At 43.2% G+C, this 13426-nt stretch overlaps 1 protein-coding gene across 1 annotated transcript; it reads left to right on the top strand.

The window, feature by feature from the left end:
• The first annotated feature begins 495 nt into the window (after positions 1–495).
• Positions 496–9050, top strand: LOC128906630 (corepressor interacting with RBPJ 1-like). The gene is made up of 7 exons (XM_054194143.1): positions 496–723; positions 1354–1425; positions 1685–1819; positions 5902–5954; positions 6595–6678; positions 6914–7006; positions 8477–9050. The coding sequence occupies exons 2-7, from the start codon at positions 1356–1358 to the stop codon at positions 8525–8527; spliced, it is 486 nt and encodes a 161-aa protein (XP_054050118.1). The 5' UTR covers positions 496–723; positions 1354–1355; the 3' UTR covers positions 8528–9050.
• Positions 9051–13426: the final 4376 nt, after the last annotated feature.

The raw sequence follows: 13426 nt of genomic DNA, 5'->3' as shown, positions 1-13426 counted from the left end.
ATGGGGCCAGGCTCTTTTCAGTGGTGCCCGGGCACAGGACAAGAGGTAATGGGCACAAACTTGAGCATAGGAAGTTCCACCTGAACATGAGGAGGAACATCTTTACTTTGAGGGTGGCAGAGCACTGGCACAGGCTGCCCAGAGAGGTGGGGGAGTCTCCGTCTCTGGAGACATTCAAAACCCGCCTGGACGCGTTCCTGTGCAACCTGCTCTAGGTGACCCTGCTCTGGCAGGGGGGGTGGACTAGATGATCTCCAGAGGACCCTTCCAACCCTACCGTTCTGTGATTCCGTGGCAAGGAAGGGAGGGCGCCCTACGGATCCGGTGGCAGGAGCCGTTCATTTTCTGAGCGGGTACATGGAATAACCAACTTCTGTTTCGGTTGCAGCCCAGGTTCAGCAAAGGCTTCAAAACACCCGTTCGGGCTCGGGGTACGGGTCGGGTAGGAGTCCAGGTGTCTGCCCTCCCTCACAGAGGCGCCAGGCCCAGCCGGCCGCGCCGCGCAGGAGCCGCAGGCCCTTGGGGTGGCGAGGCGGCGGGCTGGCAGGGCCCTTCTGCCCGGCCCCGCGCTGTCAAGCTCGGCCCGGCGCCCACCCGACAGGCCCGGCAGCCGCGAGGCGCCGTGTAGCCCGCCCGTCCTCCGCCGCCGGCTCACGCGGGCAGGAAGCGACCAGCACTTCCGGGTCGGCAGCCCCGCAGCGGTGGGGCAGGGGCCGTCCCTCGGTAAGGCCGGGCGGCGGCCGGAGCGGCAGCGGCCGCCCAGCTCTCGGGGTGGGTCGGGCGGGGAGTGGGGTCCTGCCAGCCGCCGCGCCGGGCCCGGCCGTGGGGAGGGAGGTGGGAGCCGAGAGCAGCTCTTCCCCTAGGAAATGGCGGCGCGACGTGTCCGCGCCTGTGTGCCGGCTAGTGGCCTGCCCGGCCGGCGGGGAGCCTCTGCCGGGCCGCGGGCTGCTGGCGGGACTGGTGCAGGGTGGCGAGCGGGCGGGTGAGTGCCGGTGCGGGGAGTGTAGGGCAGGTCGGGGCCCTCCCGGCGGCTGCAGGCCGCGCCTGGCGGCCCCCTGTCGCCCACCGCCAGGCTGCGGTGTGGCTGCTGCGGCGGCAAAGCCACCCCTGCGCCTGCACTAACCGCGCCTTCGTGCAAGATGACAGGAAAACAGGGGTTTGGCCTCAGATTCCAGGTGTAAGAGGATGAGAGCGTAGACGCACACTTCCCGTTCGATGCAGTTTGATGGGAGTGCCGGTGGGGCTGCGCTCGCTGTTCTCCTCTGTCTGCACTGCGCTGCTTTTTTTTTTTTTTTTTCTTTCCCAACGTATTTTGGAAATGATGTTATTGAACGTACTGTTGCCTCTCCCTAGATATGGATAACGTGAAGGATGAAAAAAGTATGAAACTCAGCGCAACTTCACAAGAAGAGCTGAAGGTCCGAGGTAGGCATTGCTGATCTGTTTCAGTGTCTGTGGCACTGGGTGTATGTCAGTTACTTTATGACAGTTGCCATGTTTGACACGGATGTTGAGCATTGTCACTTGCTAATGGTAATAAACCATGTGATGCTGGAAGAGGAGGGGAAAAAAACCCCAACCCTGTCAAAATAGGGGTTCATTGTGCTTAAGTTCTGTGAAGAGTTGTTTTTGTAGACCATAGTTGTCTAGCATGCTTATCACTTCTGCCTTGTGTTATCCTAAGGAAAAGAAAAAAGGAAACGAAAACGCAGTAGAAGCAGATCATCATCTGTTTCATCCACGTCGTCTTCTAGCGCTACATCCACTTCTTCCTCCTCATCACGCTCATCATCAAGGTCGTCATCTTCAAGTAGCAGAGGTAAGCTACCTCCATCGTACACATGATGTTTACCAGTTTTGATAGCACTCCCGGAATCATTTAAAGGTTATTTTAAATGTGGCTAAACCAGCACAAAGGGACACTGTAGAATACTAATACTGCATGTTCAGTGTTTCTCTCATAACCCTTTCCTATTGCTGTGTTAAGGTACCTCTTTACACACAGTATGCAAGTTCCTGTCTTAATTTAAATAACTTCAAAATAGAAATTGCCATTCAATATGCTGCATATATTTAAAATTCTGTGTTTTGAAAGCATAACGAATACAGAACTTTTTCTGCTTCACCTATCTATTTAGACCAGTGTTGGGGTTTTTGATGTAGTCTTGCTTTTGTCTTAAAGTTCCAAATATTTAACTTTGAAGACTCACGTGAAGTTTATTAATACTAATGACTGAGTTCAATGGGAACATATATGCAAGCATTACAGGATTAAGACACTCCATACTAAGCTGCTGCTTACTTAGAGGAGTTGAGGTAGTTTTCTAAAAAAGACACTGTCTGGGAGTAAGTGCAGATTTTTTGTATGGATATAACTTGTGACCTCAAGGGGAATGTATTGCTGATTATATCTAGACTGTTGCTTTGGTATTCTGTATGAAGATATTTGGTATCATTGCAAGTAAAATTACCAAATTGCCCTTCTATTTTTAATAGAATGCGTTAGGCTAAATACTGAAGTGTATTTTATCTTTTTATTACTATGATTGGGAAGAACTCTCGTATGAGCTAGAACCCTAGGAGAGTTCTGATGAAAACTCTCTAACTTCAGAGTTGGGTGAAGTTTCACTATCTGGTACAGGACCTCATGTTTGTGATTGTGTATCCCCCAGTTTAACAAAAACTTAGTTCCACTTCTCTTGAAGTGGGTTTATATCTGTATGGAAATATTACTTGTTCTCAGACTTCAGTGGCTTGATTCAATGTATGTAACATAAATATATTCTGAAAATGTTCAAATCTATGAACTTGTACATTTGGTTGGGGGGCTCTTCCTTTATTCTTGAATGAATTTTATCCCATGTGATCCACTGTTAACATTTCTAAAAAAAATGTGTCGGACACTAACTATGTGAACATCCTTGGTGTGCTTTCTGGTTTGTCTTTTGGAGGGGTGTCAAGAAACTCGTATCTGAGGGAAAAGTCATTCTGAATTAGGCCCGGGTTGTCAGTCTGCATGTTCAGAGATTTGTTAAAACTTTATAGCTCAAAATTCCCTAAGTTTTCCCATTTGTAGGGGAGAGGAAGATCTAGCAAAAATGTCGTACAAGGGCATATTTAAACAACTCAATTTACTCAATCTAGAGAAGAAAAGATGTGAGGTAGTTGAGCTAAGACAGATATAAGTGTAGGTAGTGGCCTCTATGGAGAGGGAGTGAAAAATCTTCCTGTGACTTTCAGCAAGGAAAAATGACCTTAAATTGCAGCAGGAGGGTTTTGAATTAGATCTAGTAAAAATACATCCTAGCAGCAGAACAATGGAATAGCTAGCCTTACTGGCAGTTAAAGACCTGAAATGATGAAGATTGACCCGGTCTGGTGTGTCTGGTATAGCAGGATTGGAGTTAACATTCCTTGGGGATAGTAAAATGGAGATTCCTTCTGGCATTTTTTAGTCTGTGTTTCTCTTATTTAGCGAGTGCAGCTGTAACTTTGGCTGTTAGACACCGGGCAGTGGCTGGGAAAACCGAAAGGAGAGTGGGGGGAAACTGTCTTCTGCTCTCTGAGCTGTATCCCCCGCCTGCCTTCTCCAGCCTTGTTGGTAACATATGTTATGTGGACAATGAAGCTAACTTGAATGCAGAAAGGACACGCTTTGCTGTGGAAAAAGAGACATAGGGATATAGAATCTGGGATTGCAGCTTGTCAGGTGGAGCTGGGAAGGGGGTTCCCCTCAGACAGGAGACAAGCAGGCAAATCAGTGCTTAAACTAGGGAGGTAGGGTGGCCGAGTATGGAAACAGATTGAGCCAGCGAGAAGGCCAGGTGTTGAGGGATGGCAACTCAGAAAGAGTGAAGAGGAGGAAAAGGTGGCCTGGCTTAGCCTAGGAAGTCAATAGATCAGTGCAGAAGTCTAGAGGAGTTCTTCTAGGGTTTGTGGTCATGAGAACCATGGCTAGGATGGTGGGAGATAAAAACTAAGTCTGGAGGAGATGTCGGCAAAGGGATAAAATGGGGCAAGTGTCTGTTCATGACAGCGTACTGATTTTCAGAGTCTGGAAGGACGTCCAGTGTTCTTGAATATACTCCTTTCCTGATGTTGGCAAAATTTGTAAAAGCCCTCTGGCCAGGTGCCCTGGGGGCACTTAGTCCAATTTGTTGTTACCAAGAGACTGGATGTTGTGATAGAATTACCATTTTCATCATTTATTCTGACATGCTTGTGCTGCATTTGTCATTAGGAGGCCAAAAGAAGATGGCTTGGGCAGCCTTACCTTAGACTTTTCTCACTCTTGAGTCTGGCTGTGCTCTAGTATGTTCCTATAATGTTATCTTTTATTTGGAATTTATTGTAAAGAAACTGTAGAGTTGATAGCTTGAAGGTAGTCTGTTAGAAGGCTAGTAAGATGTTTCACGGTCTATGTACGTTTATGGTCCCATAGTCAAAGCTGGTGCTTCAAAATCAACTTCCTCACATACCAGTTATCATGTCCCACTCTCAGGAAAGAGGGGCGGTAAGTGACTTCAGATTTGTAAATTCCCAATGGTGCGGACTAAGGTGAGATAAATCTCAGGGTCCATATAGAAACATTTATTAGCTGCCCAAAATGGTTAGCATAGGTCTAACAAGTCCACGATACTTGGTTAGGTATATGACAAATTATGACAAATGGTGAGGTATGCATTGTGTTACTTAACAACGGGTATAGGACAACTTATGGCAAGCGGTACTTAAGGTCATACTTAAGGTCATTACTTAACAATTCTAACCAAGGGATAGAGAAAGGAAAAGGAAAAGACAGAGATAAAGAGATCGCTGGTCCTGGTTCCAGCATCTTTTTCAGGGAATCTTCCCAGGCATAATCTGCTTTCTTGGAAAAATCTTCCCAGGCACTGTCGTCTTTTGTTTCTTCTTTGTTCCCCCCTAGGGGCACTTATTTTCCCCTTTCATGTTTGCCGAATTAGCATGGTCCATCCCCCTTGCTGAGGACAGCCTCATCTCAGGTTTCTCCCTTCTCCCAGGTGACGTGTAGCATGATTTGGGTGGAGAGACGAGTGCCACAGTCATACATGTTTAGCACGATCTCTGTAATCTTCATTAGCATATGCAGGGGTGTGCGCTTTCATATGCATTTCGTGGATAATGAAGCAAAGGTCACTTATCAGACACAATGGCCTTGAGAACTAGCAAGCTCACCACACAAGTGGCAGAACTGTCCTGTCTTCACAAGACAGGTCTCTCACACTTTCAGGCGCCAGAAGTGTTAGCCTTCTCAGTTCTTTGAAGGCCAGGCCTGCATTATTTATTTCCTTGAGAGTGTTTGAGGCATTACATTGAAGGCTTGGAGGGCCTTCTGCCTCTCGTCAGGGAATTTAGTCTCTTACACCAGCCACAATGTTTTCTTTAAAATCTATGATTGGCCTATAGAACTTGTGAGTTTCTGCTTTATAAAATTTACTGAAAACCTTGAAGTTGGAAGGTGAGTTGAATAAGTAGGTAAAGGTTTTCATTTGCCTTGAACAGTGATAATATTTGCAGTGGTTTGTCAGCCCCAACTGTACTTTTTGTTGCCTTCTTTGCAAGTCAGGATCCCTGGCTATAAAACAGATATTTGCAATCTGTTGAGCACAGCTGCAGAAAGAGAGAAATATTGTCTCTATTAATATAATATATTGGTATAAGTAATCACTGAGTAAATCAGGTATTTTCAGTTTCCACATTAGACCAGTAAGTGGCAGTAAGTTCATGTGGTGCTTTTCTCAGGATTAGTTTCAACCAGCACTAATATACATAGCTGGATTAAGCATTGTCTTCTTATATTTTGCATTTCTGTATGCCTTATCTGTAAAACCAAGTGCCTTTTTCAGAATGCTAAGCTTACAGGGTTTTGTTTTGTTTTAGATTCTCCTAAGTCTAAATCAAAGAAAAAGAAAAAAGAAAAACACAACAAAAAGGTAAACCTTTACTAGGAGAAGTAACTAGTTAACAAACAGAAAATAGTTCTTTGTATTTTGATAACTTTCAATGTCATGTAAGATGTAATGCTTTTGTCTATGGCTATGTAAATCTGACTTGCGCTTTCAGGGTTACAGCAGGTGAGCTGAAAGGTTGTCTTATACTTGACTATATACTAAAGGGGAAATAATTTAAAGGTTCCTTTTGCCAGTCGTTGCTGGTCCAGCTAGAATTTGGAGTAGTCTCTGAAGAAGAGACAAGTGGGGAATCTTGGTAAGTTTATAGAATTTCTGATAGAATAAACTATTCGTAGTCAGTGATAGAGAGTAGTAGATTCTTGCTGTTGTAATTTTTCTTTTTCGTTTTATTAGGGCCTTCTGGCCAATGATTTTTATCTATTTGGGTTACATTAAAAGAGAGAGAATCAGGGATCAGACCATTTCTGTTCCTTAAGGTCTCAAGGGTTGCTAGCCCTGCTGCATTACTTTCTGTGTGCTTCAGATAGTGCCTGTTCAGCAGTGGTAAGGGCAAGCAGTAGTGGCTGTCTTGACTAGCTGGGGCGTTAAGAGCTACTTGTAGGTTTCCTTTTTTTGCCCTTGTGAGACTGTAAGCATAAGATTACATGTCTTATACTTGTAGAAAAGGAAAAAAGAGAACAAAATGAAGAAAAAGAAAGAAAAGAAGAAAAAGAGAGAGAAAACAGGACCTGTCCAGCTTTCCAAGGTATGCTTGTGTGAGTCTGAAGTCCCGCTATATTTCTCATCTAAACACTTAATCTGTCCTGTCATAAAAATGTTTATAACGCCACCAGTTTTGTCATCAGCAAATAGAAACCTATCTCTGTTGTTTTGGATAATTAGGAAGTATAAAATATTATTGTCTGTAATTTTATTTAAGATTTGTAACATTACAAAATAAAGCAAGGCTTATGTCTTTCTAATGTGTGATCTCATTTTAGTTCTTTAAAAACAAAAAGAAGAATGAAAACTACAGCATGATAACTGGAAAGAAAATTAAGATGAAAATAAAGAAGACTAAGAAGGATAAAGAGGTATGAGTTAAAATAATCTATGTATCCCTAAGGGAAAATACTGTATCTTTTAATATTTTTTTTAATAGTAGTCTTTTGTAGGAGAATAGGTCTTACAGTTAGGAGTTGTAAATTGATTGCAGCTTTTAATGTGGCTATGATGCCATCTGACAAATTTTAGTTCATTCTTTTGGCAGGTTTTGTGTTATTAGTGGTCTTGGAGTACTTGGGCATGAGTAGATAAACCAAAGGATGCTTGTGCAGCTTCTTAGAATTTCAGTCCGTAATGTTTAGCTGATTCGTGGCTTTCTCTGTTGATTTAATTTGCACTGTTTTTAATTGTCCTCATCTTCTTCCAGTCTCTTGCGATCAATTGCGATAATTGCTGCTTTACTGTGTTTCTCTAACGCCATTATTTAGAGAGGAATTAAAAAAAGATGATAGTAGTATTAGGACCAATGCTCATGCATTCTCTCAAAGCAGTCAAATGTTTTTGCAGAGATACCCAGGAAAACAGATACCATGAACAGCATTTTGTGCTATTGCTATGGGTGTTTGGACTCAGCACTTAAATAATATGTTCACTCTTTTCAGCAGTTTCCACACCTTAGGGTGATCTGCAGAGGGCTTCTGCCACTAGTCAGTATGTGTTAAAAGTGTTACTTTGCTGAAATATCCAGTGTGGTAGATTCTGATTCAGCCATAACAGTTCATTCTATAGTTACCAAAGCAGATGGGAGCATTCGAAGTTAAATTTGATCAAAAATACATTCTCTTCCTTCTGTGCCACTGAAGTTTGTGTAAAATTATGTTGAATGCTTCTAGTCTTATCCTAGTAACCTGTGTGTTACGATATTTGATGTCAAATATTTGATGTTGGTCCTTTTTTGATTGGTGTGCATGGTCATGAACATGCCCAATTGAACAACATCCATTCTTCACAATATTTTAAGATTTAATGATTGTTTTATAAATTCTGATTTTAAAAACACCAGTTTTGACTATTTGAGCTTACATAAGGTAAAGAAAGAACGTAAATTCATGGCTCCCTTTCTATTATGCTGCAAGCTGCTGCTTACACATAGAACCAAAATGGTACTTCCCAGAGCACAAGACTTGCTGTGTGTACAGTGCCTCAGACACCGGAGAATTGCATCTCTTCTGCTTTTCAGTTTCCTCCTGAGCAGGCTTTGAGCTACATGATGACAACCCAGTGGAGCCTCCACAGGGAGCCACTTAGAAAATGTATCATGAAATAGTGATAGTGACAGCTTGTCTCCTCTGGCATCTCTCCTGAGGACCCGCTGCCTTGCACTTCCTCCAGGCACTCACACCTAACTAGTAGCTAGTCATATCCAGCTGTTTGAATGTGGTAGCGTTTGTTGTGCAGCATGCTGAGATGCGAAAGCCCCACAGAAAGCAGGGTTATGCAGCCTTGGTCCACTGAGTAGAGGTCTGTTAAACCACTGCCTCTGCTTTTCTGCTCTACAGAGAGACCGGAACCGTGCAGAACTCCTTGAATTTCTGAACTCTGCCTTATAATGGGAAGAGTGTTAACCAAGGACTTGTAAATATACCAAGCCAACGATCATCATGCCTAGCAAAACACTAAAGGGAAACTCAGGGAAAAGGACGCCAAGTTTGACAAGACCAGACTCTCCTGCTGTGAAGACAATCGGGATGTCCTTTTTTAATGGCAAAACGAAGAGTAACTCATAACTTGTTAATGAAGATCCATGTCCTCCTTTTGAGATCCTAAGGTAATAGCCAGGCTGTGGTGTTTTAGAAGAGCTTAAGAGTGTGTTGTTGACAATGATAAGAACTGACACACTGAAGTCCAATAATGTAATTTCTATCCTAACTGCATGCAGAACGCACTCTTAATTTCAAATGTCTTAAAGTTTCTAGTAGTTTAAACAAAACAGAGTATTTGTAAATGTCTATTTGAAAGATGAGGCGTTTCTATATGAATATTTTTTCCAGTAGTTGTTTTATTTGTCCTAAAGAGCAAGTTGACCTTTGTAAATAGAACGTGCTTTTACATAAATGATTTTTTGACAGTTCATTCATTAGTATATGATTTTCTTTCAAAGTTTAAGATATGATCTTTCTCTAGAAAGTTTATTACTCTCTCTTACTAGAAGGTGTAACAGTAAAATACTCTAGAACAATAATGGAAGCGGAATGATTTTTATCCCAAAATAGAAGTGGAAAGCATTTCTGGTTTTGTTCATTTATCTCGATCAGCCGTTGAAAGGCAGCTCACAATAGATAGTTTACCCCCCACATCTGGAGTTGCTGTCCCTAGACCTAAAAACTCTGGAGTTCTAGCCTGCCTTTCGGATCCCGTGAACTGTTTATCAAATCTTCCTGTCTGAAGTGCCACGACACATACCACATATCTTAATCTAATGGAAAGGGAAAGAGCCATAGGAATGATGCCAAGGCAGGTAGTGACAGTGACCCTCCAGGTGTGTTGACACATCACTGTGAGATGAGACAGGTCTGGATATACAGCTGGCCCCAGCGTAACTTGAGCGTGCGTGTGTGTTAGCAGTGGTAGTTTGCTCAGCGCTTGCTTGCTTCCTTCCAGAGCTTTGGCTTCTGATTACCCAGCAGGTCCCTGTGTACGTAACCCTGATGTGGGAACTCCACTTGAATCCCCTGTGTAGCAAGTGCTCCTCGGGAACCACAGTTTAGGAATGCCTGAATAAAGGAGTCAAGGGTAGTTGACTTTGACAAGAATATCAGGTGTACAGTGGTCAGAGTGTGGGGAGTTCATTAAAGAGCAAAGAAACGGAAAACTCTTTGTGTCTGTGTCTGCCATGGTGTTCTGAGTAAATCTGAAGATTTGTACCATTGCACAAGGGATAATTTTAAAACTATTTTGATGTGTGAAACCTTCTGAAGATGCTAGAATCCGGTCTTTTCCCTAGGTTAATTTTTTGTGTGTGTGTATGAAACATTTTGCAATTGTTGCAGAGATTTAGCTCTTTAGAGACTAAAGCCGTGATCCAGAAGAGCAAGTCCTTACACCCTCATGGACATAAAACATGAAAACACGTAGGTAAAACTGGACTTTCTTTGACTTTTAACCTGGTGATGGAAGCTTTTTTTTTTTTTTGGAAGCACTGTTCTGAAATGTCAGTAGGGGGAAAAACAAACCCCTCCCCCTTTGTTTCACGGGAATCATGCTTTGATTTACGCTACTTTGGTATCTTCTGGCTAGAGGTGCCAAAGCATCTTGCCCAGATAACCAGCTTTTATCTCTGGACTTCTCTTAAGCAGGTTAATCCCAGACACACTCTAGAAGACACTAACATCCTTGCCATTCCCCAAGTTATACTTTATGTAAAGATAGCATAATTTCCTGAAAATTTAGCTGGGGGGAAAAAAGTAGAAGTTTGGAAGATAGGAACGGGAAACCCAGAGATCTCATTTGTAAAGAGCTGCATTGGTTGGAAGGTTCAGACTTGATTGAAATAATCTGCTTTTTGCTGCCTTATTCAAGATAGGTCAAGATCATGAAAACTCCTTCACTGTTCCATGCCAGTATGGAAAAGGCAAAGGACTTTTATTAAGATGATATGGTCTGTTCTTCTTTTAGGGTTTTGGTAGTTGCCAACTCTGACTGTACAAAAATGAGTCAGACCACCAACACCACAACCTTTTTTGCTCTTTCAGGACAGAGGAAATTTTCCTCTTCGGTTTTGACATGCTGGATGTGCTTTGGTGATGCTTTAAAGTACTTCTCTGTCAGCATTTACTTCTTAAGCTATCATTTCTTTTAGAAAGCCAGGCTGCTTAAGTTTTGTGGCAGTGACTAAGTTTTAGTCTCTCCTGCCCAGTTAGTTGTAAGTGCTGTCTGAAACTTCCCAGCAGCTGCCGCTTTTATAAGCCTCCTTTACTTTCCTACCCATCTCCATGTAGATTCTTAGGTTTCTGAAGAGGTTTGAGTTCACGTTGCATCCTTCCCTCCTCCCTCTTTCTCCACAAGCACTGAGATCACGTGCATCTTCTTGGGACCGAGTATCTTTGAGACTGCCGTCTGGAGCTGGCCAACAGATTCCAGGGTCCCTAGTGAGCACAGGCCCATACCGCCAGAATAACTGCCCGTACCTTGCTGCCTCAGGAAAGAAGTTAATTTTGTTGACCTTTTCACTAAAGCATAGTTTCTTAATACTGCTTCAGATTACTGTTGTGGCAATTGAACCCGCAGATGTGAAGGTTATGACAGTAAGGTAAGAGATGTAGAGGAATGTGATGAAATACAGATTGAGAAATTTGTATGAGGGAACTGTGAAGCAGCGTGGGATGTCGACCTGATATGCAAATGGATGACAGAGACCCTTGTTACTTGGTCTTAAAAATGCGTATCTTGGGGGAAGATGAAGGCTGGAACAATAGAACAATAGAAAAGGTATGAGGTAGGGATGGAGGGAGACTGCTGCTGTCAGAAGTCATGGAGTGGGGCAGAGGTCAGGTGATAAGGAAGGGGCTGCAGAAGCTTACCTGGCTGGACACGTTGAGATTCTTGCTTAAATGCTGAGTAATAGAAGTCTTTCAGATGTGAAACCTACTTCTTTGTGTGTGTGACAGTCTTCCCTGTCACGCCTACTTTCTGTGTCCCTGCACCATTTTCCATTCTGGGAATCATGCAGAATTCAACTGAATTTTTTTTAACAACATAAATTCCAGAAACAGAAGTCACTGGGATGGGAAGGAAGGGAAGGATATATTCTCTGAGCTGCTGCCACCATGCCCATCCTCCTTGGCACCATACTTTCTAAGTATTCTATCCTGTTTACAAGATGATATGCCACAGGCATCAGAACTGATAAGACTTGGTCCCTTGGGATTTGTGCCTGTTGCTCTTTAAGGCCTCGCTACCACAGTACTCCTGTCTCTTGCTTGTGTGCTGTAGTTAGGCAGGCATAAATGTAAGACGGCTGTGTGGTTTTCATCGGTCCCATGGTGAAGGGTGTTCATTTGGAGCTCCCAGATCTAGGGAGTAATTGTCATGAAGCAGGAAAGGAACTAGGTATTTCTAAAGATATCTCCACAATTGATGCAACTGGTAGTAGTCTCTAAAGTTACTGGAAGGGGATGGTACACAGTTACTTAAGCTTCTTTTCTTATGCAGGGAAAACAGGGAAAAACCCAAACGTGAAAGAGTGGTTGATGCAAGTAATTAAGTGATTCAGACAGTTCTCATGGGCAATGCAATTCTTTGTTACTCTTGTTTCCTTCATGATTTGCCTGAACTTGACTCCTTTGCCCATGCAAATATCTACAAGAGATCAAGATGAGAAAATACTTATTAAATACCACTTTGTCTTGGAAGTACTTGCCTCCATTGAACTTAAGACGTATCATCCTGCACTGGCCTGCAATTTTGATGCTTGTTCAATATTTGAGTATGGTTAAACTTAGGCAAGTTGTGCTGGTTTGATGTACCTGGATTTTTCATGCTGCAGGAATGGAAGAGCGTCCCAGTCATCCTCTGCAGTGAGGAAAACCGAGTGAGCTCTATATGCAGGTGAAAAGCAGGGCTCAGAGAGGCTGAAGTTACTTGGCCAGAGGTCCCCCACTGAACCTGCCCTGGTAGGTCTGGGTGGAAGCCGTGACCACTGGATGGAGCTCTAATATGCTTTATTGTATGTATTAAACCTACTCCTCCTGGTCTTTGCTGTGCACATTTAGAAACAAGTTTACAAAGTTCTGCTCAACTCTCAACCTTGGGAGCTCCACTCTCGTTTGGGTACTCCATGAAATGGCCAGATTTTAAGTGGTAGTGGGTCCTTCTGAAGGATATGAGGTCCTGGGCACATCCGAAAATCCTCCAGTCTGCTACTTGGTGATATTTGAAGCTGTAGGGCGATAAGCTTTTGAGAAACTGCTTTTTAAAATTATTGGCAAACACACAGCCTTCTATTTCCATCTCTGGACAAAATGAATCATCAAAATTACTGTCCAGTGCAGAGATCATGATTTATTTGGCTGTTGACGGCAGGTATTTTTTTTCCTGCCTGCTCAATTTCGGTCTTAAATTGTGATTCATAAGGAGTGTGAAACATCTGGTGTTTTCTGAGGGGAGAGCGGGACATGGTGCTGAGAGCTCTAAGGGAGCATGTTTTGAGTCTGTTCAAGCAGCATGAAAGAACATCATTAATATCCAGTCTGAGAAATGTATTTTGATTACAGAGACACAATGTTTAAGATGACAACTGTTCTGATACAAGCATGCTGGCCACTGGTGCTGTCTTCCGATAAGGTGCTAAACATTACAGCTAACATCAGTTGTGTTCATTTTGCTCTCCATTCGTGAGCTGCTCTCTGGGTGACAGTGGTGTGAGAGAAAGGTAGCCGGAGAGTGAGGAATCTGTATTTGCCAGGAGAGGCCTGGTTAGAAAGTTGCTGCCTGTTTCTCTGTTAATTAGT

This window comes from Rissa tridactyla, chromosome 3, assembly GCF_028500815.1.
Source record: "Rissa tridactyla isolate bRisTri1 chromosome 3, bRisTri1.patW.cur.20221130, whole genome shotgun sequence".
NCBI lineage: Eukaryota > Metazoa > Chordata > Aves > Charadriiformes > Laridae > Rissa > Rissa tridactyla.
Note: the sequence above shows the minus strand (reverse complement) of the source record. Positions and strands in the feature narration are given on the sequence as shown.